Raw genomic sequence first — 19,698 nt, forward strand, 5'->3', positions numbered from 1 at the left:
GAATCCAGCCGCTCGGGAGAAGGCGTAGAAGAACAGAAGGTCACTTGTCATTTCTAATCCCCGGACACGAGTGTTTGGAGGGGCAAGATAACTTCCGGCTCCAGAGAGAACCCCAGGGCGCCGGTGAGGCCGGGGCGGGAGCGGGGCGGGGGACAGCAACCCCGGCTTACCGGAGGAACTTGTTCAGGTCTCCGTGCTTCATGTACTCAAAGACCATGATGAGGGGGTCCCCATCGCCACACACCCCGTAGAACTTGACTATGTGCTCATGCTGCAGGTTGGTGAGCAGCTCGGCCTCCCTCTGAAAATCCTTCCGGGCGGCCAGGGTGGGGTCCTTCAGGGCCTGGAACAGTGCAGGACAAAGGCTGTTTTGCAAACAGAGGGCAGAGGCCTCTCTGTTCCCCTTCTGAGAAGAACTGTGGGCCCCGTATCAAGACCCTGCCGGTTCCCAACGGATAAGGTTTTAGTCGGGTTGAAAGACCCTGAAGCTAGGTCACAGCCGCCAGGCCTGACGCCTTCCTCCTTCCGTTATTTTCATCCCCACGGAAACAGTAACCAACATTCTAGCACCCGCATCCCGTCCACCAGCCAATGACTTCGGGTTAAGTGCATCTCAGGCCCAGAGCCCCGGGCTCCGTCCGAGAGGAGAGGAGCGTGAATGGCAGAGGGAGGGGGCTGACAAAGGCCTCTTCCTCTAAGTTTCCTTGAAGAAACGGTCCCACAGCTAAAGCAAACCGTGGGGAAACCACGGCCCCCATTGCTGTAACTTTGTAAATTAGCCTATGCCCAGAGTCTACTAGAAATCAGGCAGACCACATAAAAAAGTCTCCTTGCCCTTTCTATTCCTTGATTTTAGATGGTGAAGGAGTGTATATTTGCCGAGAAATTAGAAGGCTTTGGTTTCTAGAAGGCACCTGTGTCCTCCCAGCAGGGGGCTGAGGAAGCACAGGGGGTGGGGGTAGGTGGGGCTGTAGGCATGGGAGGGGCGGTAAGCAGGACCAGGACTGGGTAAAGTACCACGAAGTCCTAGGGCAGGATGGCAAGGAGGGCGTTTGGTGGCCACCAAAATGTCACCTCTCAGCCCCAGTGGGAGTAGGAGACTCCAGTGTGAGGAAAAAACACCAGACCAGGCCACTTGCCGCCAGGTCCCAGGAAGACGAAAGGGAAAGCAATGGTCAGGCAGGGTGTCGGCTGTGCGTGCGGCTCTCCTAGCACCAGGAGGCTCACAGGAACGAGACGATGCAGAGCTGTACCGAGGGGGCCCATCGCCTCTGTCATCACTAGCACACGTCAGACGATGCGCTCTCAGCATGGAAAGGGCCCTGGACGTCATCTGCTTTCACCTGCTCATTTCTGGAGCTGGAGAAACCGAGGCCCAGCCCTGCCCAGGAATCAGCTCACATTCACACATCTTCAGTGACAGAAGCTGAGAGTTAAACTGGACTTCGGCCTCTGGTCTCCAGGTCACCGGCCATGCCGCTAGGGCCATCAGGGGGGCCGTAGTCTCTCAGCCAGAGACCCAACTTCAAGCAGCACCGTTCATTCTTTTCAAAATTTAGAGGTTTCTCACACACACACACACACACACACACACACACACACACACACACACACACACGCAGGCGCACGCGCACGCGCACACGCACACACGTCTGGCTGACTCTGCTGTGGACGAAGGCTGGACATTATCCAGCGTCACTTTCCCATTTCACAGTCTGGCTGACTCCGCTGTGGACGAAAGCTGGACATTATCCAGCGTCACTTTCCCATTTCACAGGTGACATTTCTGGGATCCAGAACAGGGGAGTGACTGGCCAAAGACCGTAAAAGAAGTAACAGGTCGAGTCTGGAGCCCAGGAGACTTTGCCGTCCAGCACCCCTGCTTGAATAATTTTATCAGATGGATCGGTCACTAGGAGGGTCCCCCAGGGAAAGGTGGGCACAGAAGTTATAAGATGGGAATGGGCAGGGGAGAGGGTTAGGAACGGTGAGGAGGGTGGACTGCCAGCAGAGCGTCTGGGCCCAGAGAGGGATGCTCCCCAGTCACAAAGGGACAAGCGACCAGAACGGACCCTTGCAAGGCCTTGCTGCGGAAGAAGGCAGAGCCATGGAGAGAGGGCGCTCTTCCCGGTGACTCAGCTCCCACAGCAGCCTTGAACTCCATGTGCTGGGGCGTGGGTACAGGATGACTTCCAGGGATTTATTTATTTTCACGAAGAACGAGATGGGGATGGGGGGAAGGGACCCAGCATGGGTGGGATGGGAGAATACGAAGATTTATGCGAACGCTGGATTTACGAGGGAAAAGTAGATTCAGTTTGGGGCCTGACAAATGGCCTCTCTCCATCTCCGTAAATCATTCTCTTACACGGCCCCCGGCGCCAATGGCAGCCATTGGGTATTTCCGTTCTCAGCTCTCCCGCAGTGCCCACCGGTGTCCCCCAAGGCTGGCACCCTATGCTGTGAGGCAGATGGGAGCCCCTCACTCAGGAGATGGGGCACGAAGCAAGTGTTGCCACTTTTAGACTTTCCAGTTCTCTCTCCACCTTCGCTGGGTTTTCCAGCTCCTGGGTCAAACCCGAAGTTCTTACGAAACTGGCAAAAGGTCCCGTGCAGCGAATGGCTGGCAGCGTGACCCCAGTCCCCAGGGACGGAGGCATCTGGGACAGAGGTGACAGAAGAAGAACCGGGAGGACAATCAGCCCAGAGACGGCCTTGCCCCTCTCTGTGGGGTCCACACCCAGAGCCTCTTGGGAGAAAGAAAACTTCACCATGGGTGACCAGCTGGTGCCACAGGAGATGTGGGAGACGGGCCGTTCCGGGGGTCAAGCTGTATCCACAGAACAAAGAACACAGGAGATGTGGGAGACGTTCCGGGGGTCGTTCCGGGGGTCAAGCTGTATCCACAGAACAAAGAGGGGAGCTGGAACTCGCCTCCCTGGCTCCTTCTTCCCCCCAAATTTGAAGACTTTGCCCGTTCTGGTCTTCCCTTCCATGCATCGGCTCTCCTGTTCACCCCAAGACCTGGGTTTCGAGGTGCTGTTCGGTGGGAGGGGAGGGAAGCAGGCTGCATGGCAAAAATCTCAACTTCTCACCAGCTGCCAACGCCCTCGGGGTCACTTCCAAGCTTCATCTTGTCCAGCCTGGGGGTTCTGCTACCTTTGATTTTCCTTTTCAGTTGGGTGGGGGGAGATACTTCAGCGGGAAAACATCTTAACTGAGCTGTAGTCACATGACTAGGCAGATTAACCGCCCTTTACCTCCGAACCTGCTGGCTGGTGTCCATTATACCCTGAACACTCAGTGCTCGCTGGACACCCGGAGAAACACTTCTGTCCCAGGGAGGAGCTTACCAAGACTCAGCTGTCGTTCCCAAATTCACGCACGACGGTTAAATCTGTTAATGCCATCGCTTAATGTAACGAGACGTCGTGGCAGCCAATGAAATATAAGTGCAAAGACCGGGCCGTTTTTACAAAAACTAGAATAAACACTTTAGAAAGACCTAATAAAGGTCAGTGGTTAAAAAGTATGAAGACTGAGAAGAAGAACTGTTTTTAAAAATTAGAAAAACAGTGAAATTCTGAGATTCTGCCGTCAGATGGCTTCACAAGTGTTTCAAGCGCCTGTTCCAATTTAAAGTAACTAAAAGCGAACATCGTAAACATCCAAAACAAAAACAAAACAACTCTGCAAACCCAAAGGGACCCCAGAACTGAGGCTCAGTCCAAAGATGAAAACGGTCAGCCACCAAAACACGAACTTCCTGCAGATAAAATCAATTTTATAGGAACAGGCTGATAAAGATGTTAACTTGGGTAAATGCTCAGAGAGAGTGAAGAAACAGTTACTTAAAAACAAACAAAAAAGAAATAAGCAGCAGAAACGGGGGAAAATAAAATTAAGATAAGAATAAAATTAAGACCCAATTAGATATCTCGGGAATAAATTACACGGTCGTTGAAGTTAAAACAAAAAACCTCCACGGATAAGACAAGCGGCACACTAGGTGAAGCCACAAGCAGCGTTCGTGACTCTGAAAGACACTGAGGTTCACCCAGCGCGGAGCGTGGGGAGACCGAGGGAAAACTGGACCCGTGGTGACGAGTGTCCCATTCTGTCATCCGGGGAGGAAAGGGGGACTCGACCACGGATTAGCTGTGGGGCCCTGGGCGACTTGCTTTCCCTTCCCCTGTGCCTCAGAGACTCTTCTATAAAATGGGGAGCGAGAGCGTCAGCTCCGGGGGTCCCTGTGAGAACGGCGCATTAATCTGCGCACATCGCTTACAGCGGGACCTGGCATGTTACGAGCTCTGCTGGATGCTGCCGTCGGCGACATCATCGTTGCCACCACCGTCGTCACTTCGTCCTCTTTAAATGTCCCGTCTGGGCTCTAATCTATAACTCCGAGGTGTGAGCTGCATTAGTCTGTGTGTCCTCTATCCCCAGGAACTCATACAGCACCAGGCACACAGTAGGTGGTCAGTAAATGTGGAATGAATAAATTAAGCTCATTTTTAAGAATATGGTAAACCCTTAAAAGAAAAATATTTGAGAGCACGATGATTTACCACAAAACCAATACCACTGGAGCCTCAACGTAGGTAAAAAATAAAATATCGTCGACCCCCCAGAAATGCGCCCCACCTCATGAACTGCCTGCCCCCTCCACTCTGCCCTCCCTCACCCCAAAGGTAACCACTGTCCTGATTACAGAATTCACTGATTTTTAAAAAGTTTTTACTACCTAAATACAAATCTCTCAACACTCAAGTTTAGCGTTACCTGTTAACTTTAAACAAGTGGAAGCACACATATTGCATTATACACATTTCCGTGTCTATCTTTTTCATCCAATGCTGTGTTTCTGAGATTCTTCCAGACTGTTGCGTATAGCTGTAGCTCATTCATGCTCCTTGAATAGTTCCCCGATGTATGAATAGACTACGTTTATTATCCTGATGGACTTTGGGGTTGTTTCCAGATTTTAGCTGTTATGGATAATGCTTAATGAATGTTATTAGACATGTCTCTTGGTAGATGGATGATGGATGATGGATGGGTGGGTAGGTGGATGGATGGATGGATGGGTGGGTCATCACGTGCCCTTGCCAGCCCTTGGTGTTGTCACTGCTCATTAGCTATGCCGCGTGGCATGCAGCGGAATCTCCTTCTAGAGTTCAATCGGCACTTTCCTGATGATTGGTTAGGTTGGAAACCTTTCTCGCATTCTTATTAGCTATTTGGTGATCACACTCTTTTGAGATCTTGCAAGCAAGTGTATTGTTTGTCAAACGACGATTTAAAAGTGGCGTCGCCTATTTAAAAAAAATCTCATGACATCACGTGGCCTGACTGTCACTCTTATACGACACGTACACAGCTACGCCCCGCCTGGTCCCGCCCTCCACTTCCTTCGTGGGTAATCTCTTTTCTCCCCAACAGAATGCAAGCGTCTTCAGGACGGTGACTGCTGGGCAAAAAAAATTCTGGCCGCTCGATTTAAAAACCACGATTTTGGGAAAAGCTGTTTCGGGGTTACACTTGGACGTGTTTTCGGAAAGTCCACGGTTCCCCTGCAGAAACGTGCAAACGAACTGAACACGAAGGAGCCTTCGGAAAGGAATAAGATCTACGAGGACGAGAGGCAGGAAAGGCCACTTCATGGCTGTCCTCTGGGGGAAGCAGACGTCTCCTCCGGGGGCTGGCGGATGGGTGGGTCCACTGGGCTGCCAAGGGTGGGAAACTCCAGAGTGCTCGGCCCCTCAAGGCCCCCAGACTCTGGGAGAGAAGGAAACCCCTTAAAAGGATGAGGACCCTGTCTGCGCTACCCGTCTGGGTACGGCTCCCCAGGGCCGGGACACTCGGCAGGAGATGTTTCCCAGGGTTTCAGGCCATCGTTTCATTTCCTGCTCCAAGTGCAAAAATGTTCAGTTCATTCAGCAGTCCCCAGATGGGTGCTGGAACGCCCGGTGGATTCATGTCACCCCATAAATTAAAAGTGTCAGGGCTGTGCAGATTCCAAGTTTAGGGACAGAATTAGAAGTCTTCCCCAGCCCTGGTGCGAGCTGTTGAAAGTCACCCTCATTCACTGGACCAGCCACGTCTATGGAGACCCACTGAGCGAGCTGATTCTCAGGATGTCCAGCAATAATCATTGTTAGACGTTTACAGGGTCACTACTCTAGTTTCTTGTTTATTTTCTGTAGTAGAGGTTGGCAGGCAACGCCTACTTTTGTAAAAAAATAAAATAAAATAAAATTATTGGTCTATAGCCACCACCATCAACTCACGTAGGCCGTGGACCCACTATGTGGGCTGAGCTGAGTAGCTGTGACAGAGAGCGTACAGCCCTCAAGGCCTAAGATCTGTACTATCAGGCCTTTTAGAGAAAAAGAGTTAGGCAAGCATCATTCTACACGGTCAGTGCAAGCTTGGCAGTAATATGTCCCGTGTCTAAGGACATTCAGTAACATCGACATCAGGAATGATGTCGATAATAAAAACACGGAGCAGCTACTCGTACGGAGCATTTACTGTGTCCTAAGGAACGTGCTAAGGATGTTACACACGTCATTTGATCACCAACATGTTAGAGAGGAGATACGCTATTTCCTATTACACAGATAAGGAAAGTAAGCCCCAAAGGGGTTAAGTGTCTTGCAAAAGGTCACGCAGCTAATCGGTGGCGGGGCTGGGTCTCCGTTCCCCGCTGTGCTTGCCGCCCGCACGGCATTGCCCGCATTCGCTCATGGGGTCATCTGCCCTCCGTGGACGGATGATCTGCGGACACACGGGACTCTGAGTGCAGAGACCCAAAGGCCACAGAAGCATGGAGCTGCCGTCGTGGGGGTGGTCGGTCAGAGCCCTCGGCGCCCAGGACGGGGCCCCACTGAGGTCTGAGTGAGGGTCTTCACGGGGGGCACGTCTCCTGCTTCCGGCCCAGGCCATCGTGCAGAATCCACGCCTGACCTCAGCAGCCGGCTCGCTGCACTCACGGTGCCCACACCGCAGTCCTTAGCAGGGCTCCTGACACCCGTGGGTGCCTCAGCGAGGCTACTTAACTCTGTGCCATTCGTGTTCAAAGATTCTCCCAGCACTGATGCGCGGGGGAAGCTGGGCACGGCTGGCGGAAGGGTGGGGTGGGCAGCTGGCAGGACAAAGTCTTCTCCTTTACCCCAGGCGATTTGGCTCCAGCTGCGAGTCTGCACAGGGGCCCCGCGAGCAAGCGCCCTGCGACCGACGGACGCACCGAGCAGCTCCCAGGAGGCAGCCGCCCCAGGCACACTGCCCTTTGGGGTCTGAACCTGGGTCCCATGGGGGATATCTGAGAGTTTCCCCGGCCTCAGTACCTGACACCTCGCCCTTCTGTCTAGTCCCAGTGATGGCGGCTGCCTCTGAGCAGTGACTCCCAGGGCCCCCTGCGGCTGCACACCCCACTCCCAGCTCTACTCCCGAGAAACGGTCAGGTGACTTTTCAGGCAGAGATGACACATCCTGCAAGGTCACCGAGGAGGGAGGAGGTGCAGCTGGGCACAGGGGGTGAGCCTAGGGCCTCCAGGATAATACCAGGGCCTTTCCCAGGCAAAAACCTGCTCTCCAGCTACACCCCAGGCACCCCAGTGCCCTCAGTATGGCCGCTCTCGACCTCTGAAGCCGAAGGATGTTGGTTTTGCCTTGAGGACACTTCACTGACCTTGGGGCAGTGGCCCCTGGCTGCATTCGACAAAGCCAGTCTGCACCATCTTCCTTCCACAAGGAGGGAGCCTCTCCTTCCCACCCTGTCCCCAGTCACCCCGCTGCCTTCTTGAGGCCCACGTGACTCAGCCTTACCTTCACGGCCACCAGCATCTTGTCCTTGGTCGGGCTCAGGTTGTAGCACTCGGCCAGGAAGACTTTTCCGAAGGCTCCCTCGCCCAGCTCTCGCTTCAACACGATGTCCCTCCTTTTAATGTGCTGCACGTCTGTGGGCGGAGGACAGAGAGGAGAGTAGCCAGGTCAGTGTCGTCCTCCTCAGAGACGCGGTGGGGACAGGAGAGCCCAGGGGTCCAGAACACGGGGTCCTGCTTCTGAGTCCACGGTGGGACAGGCGCACTCGAGCACCCCGGCTTGGGCATGGAAACGAGCATCACGTTGCGGTTCGAGGGTCGGACCCAGAATTGGATCTCGGCGCTGCCCCTGACCGGCCACCCCAACCTCTCTAAAACAAAGAGGTGGAGCCACGGAAAGTTACTGCACCCCGGAGCCTCATTTCCTCGTCTGTAAAATGGGACTGACACCAACACCTGCCTCGCAGAATTCTTGTGAAGGTTGGGTAAGGTAATCAACATCAAGAGTTTGGTCTGGTGCCTGGGACGGAAGGACGGACACACACACACACACACACACACACACACACTCTGACGTGGACACCTGCTGCCTCTTAGGACGTAACAGCTGTAACAATCTGAGCAGAGTCTGGGTCATGACAGGGACTACTAAGCGGTAGTTAAAGTTCTGTGGGAGAAGCCTCCCCCTGACAAATCCCCTCTGAGAGACAGACCAGTGAGATCGTGAAGACAAAGTCCAGAAGGAGACCGTCCGGAACCGGGGCCACTCACGGCGAACGGCTGCCACTGCGTCGGCTAATTTCGCGACCCAATTAAAGTCTGCCTGTCCCTGCCCGGGGAACGCGGAGCTGCGGCCTCGGCCCTTCCACCTGCTTGGACGGAATGCGAGGAAGGAGCTGTGTGAGCGGTGGGCTGGCGAGGACAGGCGCGAGAGATCGATTACTCACGGGCCTTTCTGTTGATTGTTCGACGAGCAGCAGCACCTTAAATGCCTGTGTTAACGTCGGGAAGAGCATGGCAAAGCCAGGAGAAAGGAGAGTCTCAAACCGCCTTGCCCAGAAATGAAAATCAGAGACGCAGCATCACGGCAGACGGTGCCCACGAGCGGCGAGGGGGAGACACACGGCAGGGACAGAAGGGGGTGGCCGCACACGGGCTCTGGTTATTGTTTTAGTTGGCTTGGGGATTCCCTTCGGAATAGATAAAAGTTTTTTTTGTTTTTTTTTTTTCTATCTGATTTCTTGGCATCCCTGCCATGCCCCAAATGACCTGCCAGGGAGGAGAGAAGATGGGAGGCCAGGACCTCTCCAGGGTCCTGGAGGCCATCTGCTCATGGCGGCACCTTCGTTCTCTAGAGGCTGCTGACGACGCACAGCTGCCTGCAGCGGGGCGTCCTGGCCTTGGCGTGGAGGTGGGGCTGGCGGTGGCGGCTTTGCAAGGCCAGGCCCACGCCTCTGAACGTGCAGGGACTGGTGAGGCATGGGCAGCCAGGGCGCTTGGTTCAAGACCTGGCTCTTCCATGCACCTCACAAAACATCCGGGGTCTCGGTTTCCTCGTCTATGAAGAGGCCGTGGGAGGATAACGCAGGCTCGACTCACCTGCTACGTGAGCTACGGCACCCAACGGTTTGTGGACCGTTCCGTCCTCTGAAACGCCAGTGTGTTTCGGTGTTTCTATCGTTATTGTTATGTCACGAGGGGAAACGAAGGAGAAGTCAGGAGTCCCCGGCCGGCAGCTGCGATGGGACTAGAACCCGGAGCATCAGGAAAAGCCCGAGTCGCCAAACCACTCGATGACGAGCCCCCTTTGGCCCCAGACCCGACCCCAACCTCCGCCCCCCTCGGCACTGCAACAGACAGAGGCTCTCACACTTGAGCCGCATCAGAATCAAGCAGAGAGCTTGTCAAAACACTTTGGTGGGCGCTTCGCCCCGAGGCTCTCACTCAGGACGTCCAGGCTGGGGCCTGAGAAGGTTCCCTTTTGACACGTTCCCGGGTGATGTGGATACTGCCGGTCCAGGCACCCCACCTTGAGAACCGGGGAACAGGACGGCATTGATGGGGTGAGGAATTAGCCAGCTGATGACAGGTGTGCACCGGCACAGTGTGGCCTCAACAAGTCCCACGTCCACGACTGTCCTGGACCAGGAGGAGGCCTGCAATCCGGGACAGGCTTACATCCAGACTTCTCCCGTCCCTAGCCGTGCGGCCCAGGCCGAGCCAACCGTCTCGGAGGCCCCACCTCTCATCCACGGAACGAAAGTCATGCCCCCTCTTGCTTTCTTATGCTCTGGACACATCTCCACAAAGGCAGAGCGATAGTATGTAAGTTCCTAAGTCCAGCTCCGGCCTGGGCGAGCGCCCTGGGTCTCCCTGAGACTCTCGCTCTCGGCCATGCTGAGTGCACAGTGAGGAGGGAGGGCCCCCTCCCCCGACGGTGGGGCTCTGCTTTTCAGCTGCTGGACCTGGGTCACCTCTTGGAACCCTCCAGCTCCTTGCCCTCCCTCAGCAGCGAGCATCACAGTGCCTGAAAGATGTGTGAAGAGGAAGCAGCCTCCAGGGGCCATTTCTCCACCCTCCCTCCACGACCCAGGAGCTGAGAGCCTCGTGGCAGCTACAGGGGACCTTGAACGTAGCAGGGGACCACATTAGTGGACACCCGTCTGCTCTCTGCAGCCGTGAAGCAGGAGCCTCCCACAGGCCTGACAGTCTTCCCCAAGTCTGCAAATGCATCTTTTTCAGAAATATGGACACACTCAGCGGCCGAGAATAAAACAGCCTGGGCTCACCGCAGCTGTCTGCAGGGACAGCAACACCTCAGCTTGGTCCACACATGGTGGTGAAATCTGGAAGGGGCAGCAGATGGAATGGCAAATTAAAATGACTCCATGCCACCGTGACTCCTCCATACTTCCTCCTGGCCACGGGGACGAGAATCTCCGAGAGGTGACCGGGAGCTGCAGCAGAGAGAGGCTGGACGTGGGCCAGATGCAGGCGGCAAATCACTTCCACGTGGACAACCCCACTTACCAAGAAGACTCGAGACTCCGGCCCGCCCGCGAGCAGCTGCTTTCCTGAACCCAAGCACAGAGAAGCTGGGCAAAGGGAATTAATTTGTGCCCAGCCCTACGATTTGCTCAGGACTCCCTTCTCGTGATAACCCTGAGAGATGCGGGCTACGGTGCCCCTTACACGGATGAGAAACGGGGGTGGGGGTAACTTTCAGAGTTCCCAGAGCCAACGCACGGCCGAGGACGAGCTCTCTTCTTTCTGTGGCCCCCAGGCCTGTGTTCTTGCCGCTACCCGAGGCTGGCCGTCCTGTGTCTTCCCTGCTTTGTGGCCAGGACAGTGCGGTCCACAGCAGCTCGGCCTGCCATCACCCCCCTTCTTCTATGCCCGCCCAACCTCGCCACAACACTGTTTCTGGGACTCCCGACCCTGTTCTCAGGGAAAGGGCAGGAGCAGCCTTCAGGAGGCCCTGGGGAGGGGTGTGGGAGTCAAGGGCGCTGCTCAGGCCCTGGGGAACGGCCAGCGTGAGTCGCTGCCATTGCTGACATCCGAGCGTCTATCTGGGCCTCTTCCTGTGCATATTTTTAGCTCACACAGTGCAGTTCAGCGTTGCCTCTGGTGAAGCTGTCTGACCCACATGCCAAAGAGTGAGAGATTTTCCTAGGAAGACAGGACGGCGGTCTCCTTTTACTGCCTGACTGGCTGGCCCGGTAGAGTTGGGGTCACGAGGTGCAGACACTGGCAAGGGGGGAGGGGCGAGGGGACAACAGTGAGAAGAAGACCTCCCCACCTCCGGCAATGGGGGTGCTGCTGGAGAGAGCGAGGGGCTGGCAGACAGTGGGGAGGGGTCTTTCGGAGGTGAAGAGGGTTCCTGGCCCCTTCTGGCCTGGTGTTCCCCCAGCTCTTTTCTCTGAGAGCCACTGATTGGGTTACGCCAGACGAAGCTATGGAGAAGCTTCTCGTCTCCACTGGACAATTGGTTCATCGAACGAATATAGAATTCTGCGTTTCGGTTACCGATTCACGAGTTGGTCTCTGCACCGAGGGCCAAGATAAGTATTCCATATGCACGAGATTTCCTTCTAGGAGGTCTTCCTGGCCTGGAGCTAGCTTGACCTCGGGCAGAATCGCTAATCCGAGATGTCACCGGCTACAGAAGTCTTCCGAGACCTGAGAGGCCAGCGGGCGGGCTGCGGTCATCTCTACGTCTTGCCTTTATTTACCTGGGAGGAAGAGGCAGGTTCCTGCAGTGCCTTCTGTGACCTGCATGGATCCACTGGCCAGACAGACGTGACCCAAGACACAGGTGGCCATGGTGAGCCTCACTTTAATGTTCTGGAAAGTAGGGATGTGACGCGCATAAATTACTCAGCCCTGCTGCGCAGGGCTGGAGAAGGGGCATGAACCCCACATAAGATGGTGCTGCTGACAGGCGAGGCCTTGGGCCGAGAGACGGGTCTGTATTTGAATCCTGACCTTGCCACTGACTGTGCCGCGTCCTCCCTCAGGCTCCGGTTCCTTGTCTGGAGAATAGGAACATATCCGTCTACTCGGCACAGTTGTTAAGAGAAGGATTTAGAATTTTTAGATGACAGAGATAACAGGAAACATCTGAAACATAACGGACATTTAACAAAAGTCGGTTCCCTCCCTTTCTGCAAGATTTTCCTTTTAACTAAGCGCTCGATCTGCCTGCGAACAAAATAGTGGCTTGGAAAACAACTTGGAGAAAGATGGTGCTCTCCTCCGGAAATGAAACGAGCCAGCACTGACTCGGGGGGGCCGCCCGCCGCCTGTCTGAGCCCGCCACCGAGATGTCCCACCTCCTCCTCCTCCAGCGTCCAAAACAGGCTGTGGGAGGACGTGGTCAGACAATGGAATGAGGACATCAAAGGCAGAGACTGTCACCTAGCAAAGGCTGCTATCGATCAGTAGAGAGAAACCGCATTTCCCACGGTCGGTGGTTAGAAATAAGGGTGACTCTGACTCTGCCGTTAGGTCAGGCAGCGAAGTCGGTCCCCCAGCACCAACGTGCTCCCTCAGTCAGACCCAGATGCCTGGATAGGAGTGCCCTGGCCTCCCCCATGCTTTGGCCAGTTATTGTCCTCGGAGGCCATGCATGAGATAGTCCTTCTTCGAAGGCTGTCGCCTAAGGCAGGGGTCCGCAACCTCCAGGGCCACCGGGTCCATGGCCTATGAGGAACCAGGCTGCACAGCAGGAGGTGAGCAGCGGGCCCGCGAGTGAAGAAGCTTCATCTGTATTTGCCCAGCGCTAGCATCGCTGTCTCCCCCTCAGACATTAGACGCACAGGAGGACCGGTCCCTGGTGTCATAAAGGTTGGGGACTGCTGGCCTAGGGGACTCAGAAGCAGGCCTCCCCTCCCAGCACCCGTTAGCTGACCCCCTGGGATCTGCGAAGCACCCTGCCTCCCCCTCTTCCTCGACCCGCTGTAACGCCTCGTCCCTAACTGCGCCCGGCCTCACGGCTGAGCCTCTCAGATCTCTCCCCCGTCATCCGTGTCTCGCTCTCGCGCATTATCATTACCCCCCGGTCCCCCGATTAATGACACAAACAAGCGCCCTTGCGTGAGCACTTTCCCAGAGCCAGGCGCTCCGCAGGAATCGTCTCGTTCGTTCTCACGACTCCCTTAAACACAGCGCGCTGCTATCCCAGTGCTCGAGATGAGGCAGCTGACGGTCAAGGTGACTGAGTCATTCGCCCAAGGTCGGCCGGATGTTAGAGGTACGCACTATGCACCTGGACTCTGAACCCCTGTCGCCCTTGGTTGTCACCCCTTGAGCTCAGCGAGAGCAGTGAGGATGACTTCTGGGTATGAGGATGGCGCCACAGTGCAGAAACCCAAGACCCCAAGGCACCCCGCAGGAGAAGAGAGGGTCTGGACGGCCTCAGGGGCTCTGGCGCTTCGAGGTGAGTCCTGAGGGTAGCGGAGGAGGAGGGAAGACTCCGGGGGGCGGGGGGCGGGGGGCACGAGCGAACAGGGAGAGGAAGGGACGGTCCCTGGGAAGTGTCTGTTTTCTCTGCACTAGCCAAATCCTAGGTTCCCAGACTGCCAAAAATGCTCAGAAGCAAACATTAATTCAATACCACTCGTTTAATCACACATGAAACGGAATGTCTTTAAACGGAAAAGAATAACATTCCTGGGGCTCCGACTGTGGGTTTCTGAAGTGGCAGGAGGGAGACAGAGGGCCAGTGCCGAGCCTTTGAGGGGTAGGGGACTGCCCGGAGGGTAGGACCCCTGCCTTTGCGAGTGGCAGGAGTTTCTGCCTTCCCTCGTCCCTTCTCACGGCCCCACCGGTTAGTATCTCGCTTCCTGCCTGCTCGAGGCAGGCACCAACTCCCCCATGGGTGCTGTGTAAGGGCCTGACCAGGTAAGGGTGTCCCCGGATAGCTACAGACGCTCTGTGGTGGTCCGCGGCCAACCCAGCCCGTTCTCCGCCCGGACAGAGAGCAGAGCACAGCTAAACTGTCCCAGTAACTGCTCTTGCAAAGCAATCCCTGGATGATTGACGTGCCAGCAAAACGAGGGGACCTCCTGTGCTCACGTCAAGGAGTTTCTAAGAGAAGACATTTCAAAGGCTGGAAGGCCAACAGAAGAACTCTGCAGAATTTTCCTTGCAGGTCTAGAACTTAAAATCCGTCCCCAGTTCCTAACCAAAGGGGGATAACAATGCCGCGGAAAAGGATTTTAGGTGGAATGAACACCAGTGCCATCTGTCACCATCAGTGTCCTGGGGTGAGGCTGACTCAGGACTGTCTGAGAACGTGATGTTTCTGCTTGGCCAGCCCATGTCTGATCCCACGGCTCCTCTTGCTGGATTGGGGCTCCCTGCCCATTATTTTCAGGTCGATGGCTTTGCAAAGGGGCCCTGGAGGGTGCTGGCAGCTGCTCAAGTCAAATGTCAACACCGTGCTGCAGAGTCAGTACACGGGGCCCAGCACAGGGCCCAGCACACGGCGGGGCCTCACTAAATATTTGAGGAATGAATGAAAACTCCCTCCGAAGCGCTGCGAGAGACTCGAGCAGGGAGAGCACTCCAAAGACGGAGGAAGAGGGAAGCTGAGGGAGCCGTAAAAAGAAGGGAAAGATGAGTGACCGCGGGAAAGGGGCCAGGAAGCTCCGAGGAGCAGCCTTATTTATGTCCTGGCCCCAGGAACCGGGATCGTGTTGAACCGGGCCAGCTCTGAGACCCACGTCCTGACCCTCGGTCTCCAGTGCTCGGACTTCTAAACAAAGCCTCTGTGGTCTGCGTCTGACAAAGCTCCGCGGACACCGGGTCCCCACTCCAGGGTACATGTGCGCCCTTAGGCTAGAGGTAGCGGTCAAGGACAGAGACGCCGTGTTCCCACTCCAGTGAGTAAATAAATAAGACGCCCTGCTGTTTCTGGAAGCGGAGAAGGAAGAGGATCAGCAGAGGACTGTCTGTTCTGGGGTGCTTTCCAGCTCACGCTTCCGGACACAAGCGGTTCGGAGAGGGAGGCTGGAGTTCAGATGAGTCCCTGCCCCCAGGTGCTCCCTCTCGGCTCCGCCCGTGAGCTGCGACACTCGCTGGCACCGCGGGACCCTGCCATCGGCGTCCCTCGGCCAGCCTGTCCTTTCGTACCCACATCCCGCGTCTCCACGCGGGGCTGGCCCTTCCCGTGGCGAGAGGACCCCCCGGCTCTCATTAAGCGCTGACTGCCGGAGCCAAGAGTCAAGAGCAGACGAGTCCCCGAGGAGAGCATCTGGAATTGAGAAGTTAGGTGCTGAAAGATGAAGCTCAGGCCCCGGCCGGGAATCTGTCCGGCCCAACGACTTGTCCGACTCCACTTCCTCCGCCTCCTCTGGCCTGGATGCTCCCTTTCAACTTGATGGTGACAAACTCTCACTCGAAATGCCCATACAAGGGGCCCCTTCTGCATCTCCGTCTCCCCAGAGGTCTGTCTCCTCCCGCAGCTGCCCAGCGGTGCTGCCTTGGCCTCTTGGCCCCAGCGCCTAACTCGGTCCCCCAAGTCTGTCCGGTGACATCATGGTTTCTTGCCGGTAAAGACAGAGCTTAATATGTCCGAGGTTGTTCCTTCCAGCTCTGGCACTCTGGGCCAGACCGAGACTGCGGGGCACCGTGGAGCTGAGAGGCTGCAGCTTCGCGCAGGAAGTCGTGAGACTGGGAAGCAGAAGAGCCTGTGAGAACTCTGGGGGAGCCAGAGAACCGAGCGAAGGACCACACTTGCCCAGTCACGGAACATGCCATTGACCTCGATGACGACCAGCTACCTGGGACTCAAGAGAAAACTGAGCCTCTGCAGGTGGGAGGAGGAGGAACGGGCCTTCGTCAGAAGGACGCCACGTCCAAGGACACAAAACGAACATGAAGAGAAGAAGAAAGGACAAGAACGAGGCCTTTGTACGGCTCCGGGGGGAGGCAGGACCAGGTATAAATCCACATTCGGCGACCCCTTAGGAGACCGCATTGGACAATTTACTGAACCAGTCTCAAGCCTTGATGTTTTCCTGAGTTGAAATTAAGAAAATGTCCATCGTACGGCACGGTCACGAGGAGCCGATGAAACTGCCTGTGAACAGGGCTGCACGTGAAGCACGTCGCGTGACCCAACGGCTGTAAAGGCTCATAAAAGAACACGCCGGTTCCCGGCCCCTCCGCCAACCTCCCTACGACCTCCTCCCCCTCTTCTTTAAAAACATCGCTTTGCCTCCCCGGAATGCCTGGCCCCGATGCAGACGCGGGTGCCCCGGGACCACTTCTGCCTCCTCGGCTGTTCCCCTGCGTCGACTCGGCTCGCCCAGGAGCGGCTCAGAGAAAACGGGCCGGCACGTCCTTGCTGCCCCAGGCGGAGGGGCATCAGCACAGGCGGGCGCTGGGGTTTCGCGTAACATGCCTTGGCTATGTGGAGGCGCGGGATTCTGGTCGGTTCGTGGGCACAGCCCGGCCCCGGCCTGAGGAAGTCTGTTCACGCTCATTCTCCTCCCCAGCAATGAACTTAATGAAGATTTTCGTTTTGGCACCAAGAACCCTAGGAAGTGAATGGGTACCCCCAATGAGGCCGTCGGACCCCCTCTTCGTGCCCAGGGAGGCCTTTCTTTAGGAAGCTTCCACCTTAGTCAGGCCTAAAGCACGGGGCAGGGCTCCAGCCCCAGACAGGAGAGCCGTGGCCCCGGAGTAACTGGAGGTGATAAAGGGCTGGACACCTAATCCAGGGGATTTAAAAACCAAGGTCCCCATAGGGGTCCTTAACTCTCAGAGTCTTTCTCCGAGAAAGACTTGTACTACTTCTTCCTTGTGCAGGGTTTAAACCGGGACCTAATTGGGACCTTATAGGATATATGGATGCTCACCTCGAAAGGGCTTTTCCCCTGGGGACAGAGAGAGACCTGCTCAGGCTGCTCTGGTCCCTGGACTGAAGCTTTCTGGCTTCCCCAGACACAGGAGGGTGGTAATGATGACCAGCTCAGCTCCCACAAGCTCCCTTTTCAGTCCTATCGGCAAGAAGTGTTCTTTGCTGCAGGCTCTCCGCTTGCCCACCCTGTTCTTCCCAGCCAGGGCTCTTGCACCTGACCTTGGACTCTGTAGAAGGCCCTGAGCTCACTTCTGCACCTGTGGAGGCTGTAGGGGGCCCAGGGAGTCCATGGCTGGGCCTTTTCCAATGGGGACGTTCCATTTCCAACTCCCGCCTCAGAGCTGAGGTGTCCACCAGACCACCCCGGCCACCCTCTTTAAGCCTCTGCTCTGGTCCTCAGACTCCTCAGCTCTGTATCGGAGGGAGTTCAAGGTCACAGGCTCGAGCCCGTGGGTCCCAGCCACGCAGGCCCTGGGTGTGGGCAGCCTGAGCTTGGCACGGCCGGCGGATTCGTTCCGCACGGCCCCCGTGACCCCGGATCCCGGCCTCCCCTGCGGAAGCCCACGCACTCTGCCAGGTGTCTTCCCACATCCTCTGAGCCGACGTCCAAAAGTTCCCCCACACCAGATGTGAAACGCACTGGCGTGTCTCCTGAACCTCCCCCTGCCCCACGAGTCTACAAAGACAAAGTCAGACGTGGTGGAATTTGGGGTGCTCCTACCTGACCCTTGGAAGCCCTCCACAGCTTGGCAGCTCAGAGGAGGTCTAGTCAAGTTCGCCAAGGCCCAAGCTTGCTGCCCCTTGGGCACTAACTAAAGTCATCGGCAAACACTTGTATGGTACCTTAGAGCAGAAGGCCATTCCTTCCAGCTCTCTTGGTGCCAAAGAAACAGAGCCGCGTAGAAGTCTGGGCTTCGAACAATGGCAGTCTCACTTTTTTCTTACCCGTCCTCAGGAAGATCTGAGACGCTCAGGGTCAAGGGTCTATCAAGACTGGCAGTGGAAAATCAAGAGAGAAGACCTCATGGAACATCACTAGACCTGTGCTGGTGGCAAGTGGCCACCTCTCCGTGTTAGGACTGGACACCCTCGGGTGGCTCCCAAAATGTCGAGATGGGGTCTCTGGGGCCTCAGCCTCAGGAGCCCACAGAAGTCGTACTCAGGAGCCCCACGAGAAACCACACTCCCATCACCCACGGGTGGACCACAACCCCCACTGCCCACCAGCCATGGGGACATCTGCACACACTGTCTACTGCGACCAGCTTCACCAGAGACCACTGCAGAGCCCCCTCCGGGCCCGCTCCCCTGCTTCTCTGCTCTTTCTCTGAGATGGGCTCTTCCTAAGTCCCCAGCCCACCTGCCCCTTCTCTCTGTGGGGACCACCTTCATCCCTGGCCTGTTCTCGACTGCTTTCTGCGGCCGTTCTGCCCTGCCCTACCCTCTCACGGTGTGTGTATGCCGTGTGTGCGCTTTCTTTTTCTCTGAAATAGGTCTTCATGGCAGGCTCCCCAGGCAGGTGCAAAGTGCAAGCAGGGCCCAGGCCTGCGTGGTCTCCTGCCAGCTCCCGAGAAGCCAGACTCTGAGCACAGCCCCCTCTGCACAGGTCCTCCTCGCCCCACGAACCGCAACCAGGGGAACGATGCGACGTTACGACAGACCCTACGCCAGCGCTTCGACCCTAGAAACGGGCCCTTTCCCGCTGTGTCTCTTCTCTGGGAACTTATCCGTTTTCCCATTTTCAGCATAGAAAGTACAGAGGCTGATCCACCAGGCAGCTATGGCTCCCTCCTGCAAATGTGTCTTGTGTCAGCGACCCGTGGGTGTCGCCCGGTATAACTTCTCTGTATTTGTGAGATGTCGGATTAAACATACGCGATTCTCCAGTTACTCCAGGTCATGGCTTAGGCAGAAGGGTTTAGGACATCCGAGTTCTAAAATCAGGAAGGAATTAAATATTTGGACTGAAGATCAGTCATGGAAAAGAAAGGAATTTGCAACAGAGCAAAAGCACTTGATCGATGTCTTACTGAAATAAGACGATCCCGCCCGCACCCCGCCCCCCTCCGCACCTGCTCCCGTGGACCGAGGTCTGGCGAGGGGAGCCTGCCGTGCGGTCCCATTGCTGCCAGAACTAAGCCGCCCCGTCCTCTTCGCCTGGTGTGCTGTCTACTCTGTCCTAGTTTAGTGGATGTGAGACGTAAACGGGTTAATAAAACCATCTGCAAGTGCATTGTTGAGTTTCTGGACGGACACCATCATCTCAAAGGATCTGATTTTTTTTTTTTTTTTCTTTTTAGTAAGTCCTTTCATTTCTCATATGTGGCAGAGGGGAGCACAGACTTCAAGACTACACCTCCCTGGTCCTGTGGGGGTGGGAAGCCACCTCTCATGCCCTGGCAGTCGAAGGCCCCAGCACCGGCGCTGGACACTGGCTGTGACTCTGAGCACCTTACTTACTCTCTGAGATGACATTTCTTCTGGTGAGTGGGATCCACCTCA

The 19,698-nt window shown here is 56.1% G+C and overlaps 1 protein-coding gene across 4 annotated transcripts in view; it reads right to left on the bottom strand.

Annotated features, from left to right (window-relative positions):
* NTRK3 (neurotrophic receptor tyrosine kinase 3) overlaps positions 1-19,698 on the bottom strand; it is a 317,641-nt gene that overhangs the window by 45,017 nt on the left and 252,926 nt on the right. For all 4 annotated transcript variants that reach the window (XM_006905249.2, XM_006905251.1, XM_006905250.1 and 1 more), the window contains 2 exons: positions 7,834-7,964; positions 171-343 (listed from right to left, as the gene is read on the bottom strand). In XM_006905249.2, the coding sequence (XP_006905311.1) occupies positions 171-343; positions 7,834-7,964 (304 nt within the window). The remainder of the gene's footprint in view (positions 1-170; positions 344-7,833; positions 7,965-19,698) is intronic.

The sequence above is a fragment of the Pteropus alecto genome, unplaced genomic scaffold, assembly GCF_000325575.1.
Source record: "Pteropus alecto unplaced genomic scaffold, ASM32557v1 scaffold60, whole genome shotgun sequence".
Classification (NCBI taxonomy): Eukaryota; Metazoa; Chordata; class Mammalia; order Chiroptera; family Pteropodidae; genus Pteropus; species Pteropus alecto.